This window comes from Salvelinus sp. IW2-2015, unplaced genomic scaffold, assembly GCF_002910315.2.
Source record: "Salvelinus sp. IW2-2015 unplaced genomic scaffold, ASM291031v2 Un_scaffold2061, whole genome shotgun sequence".
Taxonomy (NCBI): Eukaryota; Metazoa; Chordata; class Actinopteri; order Salmoniformes; family Salmonidae; genus Salvelinus; species Salvelinus sp. IW2-2015.
The window spans coordinates 108044-120015 of NW_019943404.1; the positions used below are offsets into that span (position 1 = coordinate 108044).

The 11972-nt window shown below is 43.5% G+C and overlaps 1 protein-coding gene and 1 long non-coding RNA gene across 2 annotated transcripts; one reads left to right on the forward strand and one right to left on the reverse strand.

Annotated features, from left to right (window-relative positions):
• Nucleotides 1-536: 536 nt before the first annotated feature.
• Nucleotides 537-4309, forward strand: LOC112072848 (uncharacterized). Its single transcript, XR_002894399.2, has 5 exons — nt 537-640; nt 843-934; nt 2778-2873; nt 3015-3072; nt 4206-4309. It is a non-coding gene; the product is annotated as an uncharacterized lncRNA (long non-coding RNA).
• Nucleotides 4310-7687: 3378 nt separating this feature from the next.
• Nucleotides 7688-9498, reverse strand: LOC112072849 (annexin A2; the record flags this gene model as incomplete). Its single annotated transcript, XM_024140250.2, has 5 exons — nt 7688-7795; nt 7941-8031; nt 8274-8387; nt 8666-8760; nt 9411-9498. Coding segments are annotated over 5 exons (480 nt in total), but the record flags the coding sequence as incomplete, so codon positions are not given.
• Between the last annotated feature and the right edge of the window lie 2474 nt (nt 9499-11972).

Here is an 11972-nt window from a genome sequence, read left to right on the forward strand (position 1 = left end):
TGGTGCAGGCTTACGGCCCTTAAGTAGCCCTGGTGCAGGTACGGCCCTAAGTAGCCCTGGTGCAGGTTACGCCCTAAGTTAGCCCTGGTGCAGGTACGGCCCTAAGTAACCCTGGTGCAGGTACGGCCCTAAGTAGCCCTGTGCAGGTACGGCCCTAAGTAGCCCTGGTGCAGTACGGCCCTAAGTAGCCCCGCGCAGTACGACCCTAAGAGCCCCGGCGCAGGTACGACCCTAAGTAGCCTGGTGCGGCCCTAAGTAGCCCTGGTGCGACCATATCCCGGGATGGAAGTTAAGCTAGCCCGAGGCTAGTACTTTTTAGACCAGGCTAGTAGAAAATTGTGCCGACTAACCTGCTGGCTAGAGAAACTGTCTTTTACAATATCACAATGACAACAGGTTCTGGACCAGGACTAGAACAAATTAAAAGTCGACTAGCCCGGCGGGGCCGGTGGATTAAAAACCTTCAATTCCATCCCTGACCCTAACTAACCCCAACTATTCTGGTGCAGGGATGACTGCAGTAACTTGTCTGTTATTGAGTTGATCTTTGATCCTGTTCTAATCTATTCTGTTGACAGGCCAAGAGGGCAGAAACCCCTCCAGTGTGGTGGACTATGAGAAGATCGATGAAGATGCCAGAGTAAAAAACAATCTACTGTCCTGTCTAGTAGTCTGGCACCATGGATACATCAACCAGATATATATACATGAATAAAACCATCTGTTTGAAAAGCTAGAGTCAGGTTCACTACAATATAAGTTTTATGATGGTGTCTAGTATGATACCATACAGGCCCTGTATAAGTTTATAGCTAATGTGTGTTTATAATATTGTCTCCAAGGCCCTGTATGATGCTGGGGTGAAGAGAAAGGAACAGATGTGCCACCTGGATCTCCATCATGTCAGAAGGAGTGTTCCTCCACCTGCAGAAAGGTACTACCTGACAGACAACAGAGACCACATATTAAATGTTTTATTTTAATTTCACCTTTATTTAACCAGGTAGGCCAGTTGAGAACAAGTCCTCATTTACAACTGCGACCTGGCAAGATAAAAGCAAAGCAGTGGACACCACAAACAACACAGATTACACGTGGAATAAACAAGCGTACAGTCAATAACACAATAGAAAAAAAGTCTATATACAGTGTGTGGCAAATGGCGTGAGGAGTAAAGCAATAAATATGCCATATGAGCAAAGTAATTACAATTTAGCAGATTAACACTGAGGATAGATGAAAGCAGATGATGATTGATGTTGCAAGTAGGATACTGGTGTGCAGAAAGAGCAGAAAGTAAAATAAAACAATATGGGGATGAGGTAGGTAGATGGGACTATGTACAGCTGCACGATCGGTAAGCTGCTCAGATAGCTGATGTTTTAAAGTTAGTGAGGGAAATAAGCTTCAGTGATTTTCAGTCTCCAGCTCCAGCTTCAGTGATTTAAAAAAAAAAAAATTTAATTTTATTTTATTTTTGCAATTTGTTCCAGTCATTGGCACAGAAACTGAAGGAAAGGTGGCCAAAGGAGGTGTTGGCTTTGGGGATACCAGTGAGATATGGAGCGCTGGCTACGAGTGGTGTTATCATGACCGTAAGCTGAGAAGGCGGTGCTTTACCTAGCATAGACTTATAGATTACCTGGAGCCAGTGGTCTGGCGACGGAATATGTAGCGAGGGCCAGCCGACTAGAGCATACAGGTCGCAGTAGTGGGTGGTATAAGGGCACTGTGATAGACTGCATCCAATTGCTGAGTAGAGTATTGGAAGCTTAGTTTGTATGACATCGTCGAGGATCGTAGGATAGTCAGTTTTACTAGGGTAAGTTTGGCGGCGTGAGTGAAGGAGGCTTTGTTGCGAAATAGAAAGCCGATTTCTAGATTTGATTTTGGATTGGAGATGCTTAATGTGAGTCTTGAAGGAGAGTTTACAGTCTAACCAGACACCTAGGTATTTGTAGTTGTCCACATTATCTAATCAGAACCGTCCAGGGTAGTGATGCTGGTCGGGCAGGCAGGTAGCGAACGGTTGAAAAGCATGCATTTCATTTACTAGCGTTTTATGAACAGTTGGAGGCCACGGAAGGAGAGTTGTATGACATTGAAGCTCGTCTGGAGGTTAGTTAGCACAGTGTCCAAAGAAGGGTCCGATGTATACAGAATGTGTTCGTCTGCGTAGAGGTGGATCAAGGAATCACCAGCAGCAAGACGACAATCATACAGAGAAAAGAGTTGGCCCGACAATTGAACCCTGTCGTACCCCCATAGAGACTGCCAGAGGTCCGGACAACAGGCCCTCCGATTTGACACACTGAACTCTGTCTGCGAAGTAGTTGGTGAACCAGGCGAGGCAGTCATTTGAGAAGCCAAGGCTGTTGAGTCTGCCGATAAGAATACAGTGACTGACAGAGTCGAAAGCCTTCCAGGTCGATGAAGACGGCTGCACAGTACTGTCTTTTATCGATGGCGTTATACCAGACAGACGGGACATACCTGACGGACTGACTAACGAGAGACTGTAAGCATATACCAGCTGCGTGAACTTAATTCATGTTCTGTCTCTGTGGATGTTAAACGGATCCCTGTCGTCCCAAGGTGTCTAATACCTGTTAAAAAGTCTGAATGGGTGAGTCTGCTCCAGTGTTTAACAGGTATTAGACAGTCTGAATGGGTGATGTCTGATCCAGTGTTTAACAGGTATAAGACAGTCTGAATGGGTGATGTCTGCTCCAGTGTTTGACAGGTTAAACAGTCTGAATGTGTGTTGTCTTCTCCAGTGTTTGACAGGTACAAGAGCTACAGTCCCTATGATATGCAGGAGAGCATCAGGAAGGAGGTGAAGGGAGACCTGGAGAAGTCCTTCCTCACACTCGGTAAGACTTTAAACCAGGTGGTCAAACTCATTCTACGGAGTGCCGAGTTTGTTTTTTCAATTAAGACCTGGAGGAGTTCCAGCCAGGTAGGTGTTCCTTACTAATTAGCCGGTTCTGACAGTTCCTCTGTCTCTGTTACAGTTGAGTGTTTTGAGAACAAGCCGCTGTACTCGCCAGCAGACTTGCAGAGGCCATGAAGGTAATTAATAAACATATATATTCCTGGTTCTTTGAATAGTTTAAATTGGGGACTTGCAACAGATGTAAACAGTACAAGGAATACTGCAGATGGCATCAGTTTACACCATGTTGCTCATGTAGTGTTGAGAAATTCAGAGTTTACACAGTTTACTGTGCAGTGTACTGGTACTCCTACTACTAGCCTGCTTACCGTGTCTCGCCTCTGTGCAGAGTGAAGCGCTATGGAGAAGGTGTGTTAATATGATGTATATTTATAGTCTGCAGATGACGATAACAGTTTATTCATAATCTGCAGGGTGATGATGATCTGTTATTATAGTCTGTGCAGGGTGATGATAATCTGTATATTTATAGTCTGCAGGGTGACCATAATCAGTATATTTATAATCTGCAGGGTGATGATGATCTGTATTTAGTCTGCAGGGGGTGACGATGATTCTGTATTTATAGTCTGCAGGGTGACCATAATCAGTATATTATTAGTCTGCAGGGTGACCATAATCAGTATATTATAGTCTGCAGGGTGATGATGATCTGTATATGTATAGTCTGCAGGGTGACGATGATCTGTATGTATAGTCTGCAGGTGATGATGATCTGTATATGTATAGTCTGCAGGGTGACGATGATCTGTATATTTATAGTCTGCAGGGTGACGATGATCTGTATGTATAGTCTGCAGGGTGACGATGATCTGTATATTTATAGTCTGCAGGGTGACGATGATCTGTATATTATAGTCTGCAGGGTGTGAGATGATCTGTATATGTAAGTCTGCAGGGTGGCGATGATCTGTATGTATAGTCGCGAGGTGACGAGATCTGTATATTTATAGTCTGCAGGGTGACGATGATCTGTATATTTATTAAGTCTGCAGGGTGACGATGATCTGTATGTATAGTCTGCAGGGTGACGATGATTATTATGTATAGTCTGCAGGGTGACGATGATCGTATATGTATAGTCTGCAGGGTGACGATTGATCTGTATATGTATAGTCTGCAGGGTGACGATGATCTGTATATTGTATAGTCTGCAGGGTGACGATGATCTGTATATTTATAGTCTGCAGGTGACGATGATCGTATGTATAGTCTGCAGGGTGATGATGATCTTATTTATAATCTGCAGGGTAAAAGTGCGAAGGAGAAGGTTGTGACGAGGATCATGGTGTCTCGGTGTGAAGTCGACCTCATGAAGGTCAGAACAGAGTTCAAGAGTCAGACCGGCAAGTCTCTGTCCAGACCATCTCTGTGAGTACTACAATAATACACCACATACATACCTCCCCACCAACTAAATGGTCTGCTCCAGACCATCTCTGTGAGTACTACAATAATACACCACATCAATACCTCCCCACACTAATGGTCTGTTCCAGACCATCTCTGAGTACTACAATAATACGCCACATCAATACCTCCCCACACTAATGGTCTGTTCCAGACCATCTCTGTCAGTAACACAACACCCTACTGTACCACCACCTCAGATATCTCTATGGGAAGATCTCAATTGCATACACCTCATGTCCTCTCTCTCTCTTCTCCTTCTACAAACCCATTGGAGGAGAAAAGCCAAGGTCTCTCCCCCTCTGACCTTCTCCTCCAATGGGTTTTGAGAAGGAGAGAGTATGCAATTGAGATTTTCCGCATCTGTTCGGCCCTAATCCTGATGTCTCTACCCCCCCACCAGTCCCCTAACCTGACCCTGTACCTCTCTCCTCTCCAGGAGCACACTAAGGGGGATTACCAGAAGGCCATGCCGTCTCTGTGTGGGGAGACGACTAAACGTCATCTTGATTTCATTACCTACAAGCCTTCGGCGTACTGGTCATTATGTCCACTGCTGGGAAGGTTGCTTACTAGACTACAACCCCCACTGGACACAATGTCCAGGTATTAGTTAGGCAGCTACTGGACTACAACTCCCACTGGACTACAACTCCCTACGTTAGAGTATTACTCATACTATTGGCTGTATTCATATGGGTATTAATAACTTCAAAGAGATGCATCATTCTACTGTAAGTATTTCATTAGATGAAGATATTGAACCCACGTGTTCCTGTAACAAACCTAGTAATGGTAATAAAGTTACTTTGGCAAATGTTCTTCACATTAGTCATTTGAAAGATGCTTTTATCCAGAGCGACTTACGTAGTTCGTAGCTTTTCGTACTGGTTCTCTCCATGCGAATCGAACCCGAAACCCTGGCATTGCAAGCGTCATGCTCTACCAAGATTTCAATATCACATCTTGACCCATTTTCCAAGAGGTAAGAAATAGTCAGCGTGTAATAATATGCAGTTACTATGGTGACCACTAGAGTGCGTAGAGGTAGTTCAGTAGTTACTCTTCTTCTCTGGCCTGATACTGACATGCTTTCATCCACTAGTTTATCTTTTCAATAAAATGAAATATTTCACTTTTCTTAGTTATTCCCCAATTTATAAAAGGAGAGCAGGTTAATGGCGAAGAGAGATGTTGACTAATATTCAGACAATCACTTTTCCTGGAAATCAAAGCTAGGCTAATTAAAGTGCTAAACTTGAACATTGTAGAACAAATGACTTGTGAATTAAACTTCTATAAGCAGACATAAAGATAGTTGTATTAATTTACAGGACATCAACACATTCTAAAAAAAACACTAAACAGGATCATTTAATCTTCTCGTGTTTCCACTGAAAAGGCTGTATTAAATGATTTTAAATAGTGTTTGTTTTGGGCTAATATTTCAATAATAAATGTTAATGAACCTCCAGCAGCAAATCCTGAACAAAGCGGCTTATGTAGTGCTGATTACATGTCTGATATGTCTCTAAGCCTGGTCAAGTTAATAATGATGCATTAAACCACCCAGACACATCAGAGATACAGTCGTCCTTCTGAACTAAGCTGCAGGACAGGAAGGAAACTGCTCCGTGATGTCACCGTGAGGCCATTGGTGATTTCAATGGCTGTGATGGAAGAGGATGGCTCATCAATAATGACCTAAATGACAGAGTGAAAAGAACTCCAAAACAAATATAACAAAAACATGCATCTTGTATGCAACAAGGCACTAAAGCAATACTGCAAAACAACATGGCAAAGAAATACACTTTGTATGTACACATCACACACTTCACATGTAGTACACTTCACTTCATGATGTAGTACAACACACACTTCACTTTATGATGTAGTACACATCACACACTTCACTTATGATGTAGTACACATCACACACTTCACTTCATGATGTAGTACACATCACACAACTTCACTTTATGATGTAGTACACATCACACACTTCACGATGTAGTACACATCACACATCACTTCACATTAGTACACATCACACACTTCACTTCACGATGTAGTACACATCACACACTCACTTCACGATGTAGTACACATCACACACTTCACTTCACGATGTAGTACAATCACACACTTCACTTCACGATGTAGTACACATCACACACTTCACTTCACGATGTAGTACACATCACACACTTCACATCACACCACTTCACTTCAATGATGTAGTACACATCACACACTTCACTTCACGATTTAGTACCACATCACACCACTTCACTTCACGATGTAGTACACATCACAATCACTTCACGATGTAGTACACATCACACACTTCACTTCACGATGTAGTACCACAATCACACACTTCACATCACACACTTCACTTCCATGATGTAGTACACATCACACCACTTCACTTCACGATGTAGTACACACACACACTTCACTTCACGATGTAGTACACATCACACACTTCACTTCACATGTAGTACACATCACACACTTACACTTCACCAATGTTAGTACACATCAACCAATCACACACTTTCACGATGTAGTACACATCACACACTTCACTGATGTAGTACACATCACACACTTCACTTTATGATGTAGTACACATCACACACTTCACTTTATGATGTAGTACACATCACAACACTTCACTTTATGATGTAGTACACATCACAACACTTCACTTTATGATGTAGTACACATCACACACTTCACTTTATATGATACACATCACACACTCACTTAATGATGTAGTACACATCACACACTTCACTTTATGATGTAGTACACATCACCACCACTTCACTTTATGATGTAGTACACATCACACACCTTCACTTCACGATGTAGTACACATCACACACTTCACTTCACATGTAGTACACATCACACACTTCACTTCACGATGTAGTACACATCACCCACACTTCACTTCACGATGTAGTAACCACATCACACACTTCACTTCACGATGTAGTACACATCACACACTCACTTTCACGATGTAGTACACATCACACACTTCACAATCACACACTTCACGATGTAGTACACATCACACACTTCACTTTATGATGTAGTACCACATCACACCACTTCACTTTATGATGTAGTACACATCCACCACACTTCACTTTATGATGTAGTACACCATTCCCCACACCACTTCACTTATGATGTAGTACACATCACACACTTCAACTTTATGATGTTAGAGGGCTACTTAGGGCCGTACCTGCACCAGGGCTACTTAGGGCCGTACCTGCACCAGGGCTACTTAGGGCCGTACCTGCACCAGGGCTACTTAGGGCCGTACCTGCACCAGGGCCAGCAGCAGCTTGGCGAAGTCTCCCGAGGTGTCTCCAGCCACATCCTTCTCCAGATCTTTCTTGAACACTGAGGAGATCAGACACATTCAGCCACATCATAATTTCCCACAAAGCCTAAAACTCAGTGGTCTAATGATGTAATTTACTAGGTAGATAGACACAGAGAATTATAACATCATATTATAAATGTATCTCTGTGGATTCAGACTCACGTTCCTTGTAGACAGTYTTAATCTCAGCCAGTTCTGAGGAGCTGCGAGAACAGACAATCTCTATCAGCACCTCCTCGTCCGTTCCTAGACCCTGCAGACACACAGGCATGTTGCATTACCATAACATTGTACCATAAAGTTAGGATTATATTGTAAAGGTCTGTTTTAGCTCCAGTGKCCTTWATYCCTCCCAAMTGCAMTGTAGACATACTACCAGCAGAGGGCAGTAGAGACCACTACACAGCTATCAGATTATAACAGAGTTAGTTACTGTAGACATACTACCAGCAGAGGGCAGTAGAGGTTTGGTTAATGAAAGAGACTGTCCAGTACCTTAATGGACCCTTTGATCTCGGAGGCATCGTACTGAGCTGTACTCTTCATTAGGCCTAAGATCACAGTCTCCAACGACCCAGATAGAGCCGCCTTCAGGGCTGTCACCAGATCCTACAGGAGAGAAACACAGAGCATGTTACTTAGATACAGGCCATGTTACAGTCAGTGTAACAGAAGAGACAGGCCATGTTACAGTCAGAGTAACAGACAGGCCATGTTACAGTCAGAGTAACAGACAGGCCATGTTACAGTCAGTGTAACAGAACAGAAGAGACAACCCTCACAGGTGTCATGACAGTTCACGTGACATTAGATCATCAGCGAAGGGTCATCTTATTGATTGAGCCAGTTGACCCTAGTTTCTGATTGGTTGAGCTGTCCTCCTGTACCTTCTTGGCTTTCCTCTCATAAGCGAACGCGATCTCTCTCCTCTGGCTGTAGGTCCTCTTGGTCAGAACAGCGATGATGGTCGCTTCATCCACTCCTGAGGTGACATCCCAGAAATACAAAACATCAGATCATTCAGGAATAAGTGGACATTGTTCTAGATAACTAGACATTGTTCATTGAATAAAAATAATCAGTAAATCTGAATGACGAGGAACACTTTAGTGGTTAGGCATTAATGATAGTGAACTGGCTATCCATTATACCAGTCTGGAGAGGGACATCTGCCAGTCTGCAGGGAACTAGCTTGTCTGGATGCAACTCTGTCTGCCACTAACTGGTATTATGAGGCTGCTGCTAGTACTGAGGCATTGCCTTGGGAACATTCCCAGTTCAGGCAGGAAGCTGACTCACAAATACCACAGACTGTTGCCACGTGGATACCTTTTACCCAGCCAGAGCCAAACAGCTCTACCAGCTCTACCAGAGAGCAAGACAGCCTCTAACCAGCCTTAACTCGCAGGCCTATCCAGCCTCAACCAGCCAGAGCCAACCAGCTAACCGCAGAGCAAGCCAGCAGAGCTGGGGCCTCTAACTGGGCTCTAGCACCCAGTGCCTAACCAGCTTAACCGAGCCAGAGCCAGCAGCTCTAACCAGCTCTAACCCAGCCAGAGCCAACAGCTCTACCCTATGCCAGAGCAAACCCAGCCTCTAACAGGCCTATAACCAGCCAGATGCCTCTCTTACCTTGGTCTTGATAGCAAGTCTCTATTCTAGCAGCATCTTTGTCTGGATCGAAGTCAGACGCAGGAAAACAGTAGGGTATTTGGGCTACAGGACTGTAATATATTCTTTATATAATATAGTTTAATATTAGAGACAGAATCAAGTATTGGGGCTCACGGGAGATTCAGAAGACTCAGTATTGGATGGTCACTGTTACAGTAAGTGGAATACTAGTATTAATAGCAGTAGTAGGCAGGAGGAGTCTGTGGTGTAATTTTTCTGGGTTTTAACATTAATTACTATTACCCCACATTAAGAGACAGTTGTCCCAGAAACTCAGATACAGGCGCATGTTGACTGTCCTGTAGAGGGGGGGGGGGGGGGGGGGGGGGGGTGAGAAGAGTTTATTGTTTTAGAGACGTTCTCCACTGAGAACCGTGTAGTTTAATCTCCTGATCATCGCCACTGGGAGTTGGGTAACTCACCAGACCATCCAAAGGTCTGATTGGTTCTCTCAGGAGATTAATTACATTCTTCTACTAACTGCAGCGTCTCTGAACCAATCATCTCTCTGTCGATATCTAAGGCACCAAGTCCTCTCTGTTTATCAAAATGACTAACTAGATGTAACAGTCTGTCAACTATTATACGTCCAGCCTAGACACACCCTGATGAAACACTAGCTAGCACAGAGAACTAACTTTAACTACTACCACCCCTTACTACAACAAGCTAAACACTACATCCTAACCCCTACTACACCCACACCCTAACCCATACTACTACACCCTAACCCCTACTACACCAACACCCTAACCCATACTACTACACCCTAACCCCTACTACTACTACTACACCAACACCCATACTACTACACCCTAACCCCTACTACTACACCAACACCCTAACCCATACTACTACACCCTAATCCCACACCCTACTACATCCTAACCCCTACACACTAATAAATACTACCACATCCTAACCCCTACACCCTAGCCCCTACTACCACACCCCAACCACCACACCCTAACCCCTACAACTACACCCTAACCCCTACAACTACATCCTAGCCCCTACACCCTAGCCCCTACTACCACACCCTAACCCCTACATCCTAACCCCTACACCCTAGCCCTTACTACCACACCCTAACCCATTTGGCAGACAACCAGCACAGACACACCCTGGAGCTTGCAGCAGAGCACTCTGTCTCAGGGAGGCAGTACAGCTGAATCACTTCTCAGGACTGTTCATACAGAGAAAAGACTGCATTCTGAGCACACATATATTCTACTGGACATGAAGATCATAGAAACAGATACAATGAAAGACAACACTGTGAATCTAACTTGGGTTTAGTCCCCTACAAGYAAAAACTCACAGAGCTAGTTTTGGTATGACAGAAATCCTTCCAAGAGCTAGTTGAAGCCAATTGTTCTAATACATTTATTGTAATGAATGTCAAAGGAATGATCAGTTTACCTGACTGTGCAGAAGAGAGCTGTGGTGCTGTAGAATAGTCCTGGCTATGTGGCTTGGAATGGGTGTGGTSCTTAAATACCACAGGGAGGTTCTACATGGAGCTCTAGAACCTATAATACAGCTTTCTCCTTAGTCTCCACCCCTGAGTCAGGACCCACAACACACAGACATTTGTGTTGGAGAGATATACACTACCTTAAAGGTAGAACASACAGCATTTTAACTACTTTGCAGATATGAAACAGACTAATTATAATATCAGTCAAAAATATCAAATTCCCAGTTTATGTTACAAAATCAACTTTTTTAGGAAGTTTAAAAAAAATAAGTTATCTTTCACTCAAAAATAGATTAAGGCATTGCTGGCAGAATAGATGGATGCAGTTCAATGCGTGATTAATATAATTCACTAATAAATTTCTTAGTAGTCCAACTATTGCTGTTAGGTTGTAAATCACAGCTGGTACAATTTACTGCCTCCACCCAGGATGCACCGTTTCAGTTTAAATGAACTCAACATTTTGGACAAAAACGGACGAATGTAAACAAAGGCTGGGAATGTCAATACAATYAAACTAGTAAGGAAATGATCACAAGTCATCCGTAACGTGGCTAGTTGATCTATTTATTCAGCTATTTATTCAGCCTGCTGAAAACMCGGAGCCCGACGTTAACTAGCTAACCGCTGGGAGGATGTCATTGACGACCGGATCAGTGGCCGACTTTCCCCCCATATCGTCTTCCGGTGGCTACAACTACAGATGCTGGTGCCATTTGGTTAGCCAGCTAGCTATGCTGAACTTGAATATATCTCTTAGTTGTTAAYTAAATGTATTTTGTATAGATCAAATGAGAGGGCAGGCAAGTCCCCATTCAGATGTCAAAASGTGGGTTAGCACCAATGAGGAATATAAACACTGTATTGCCGACGTTATGTATTGGCCGTTGAGAGGCTTTGAACCCCTGGTCATATTGGGACTCCCTAGTAGGAGCAGTCCTCCATAGGAACGAATGGAAWTCCATTTAAAGTCATTGTTTCAAGGAGAAAATCACATGTATTTCATTATTTTCTTGTTGTAGTGGGCTCAGTAACATTAG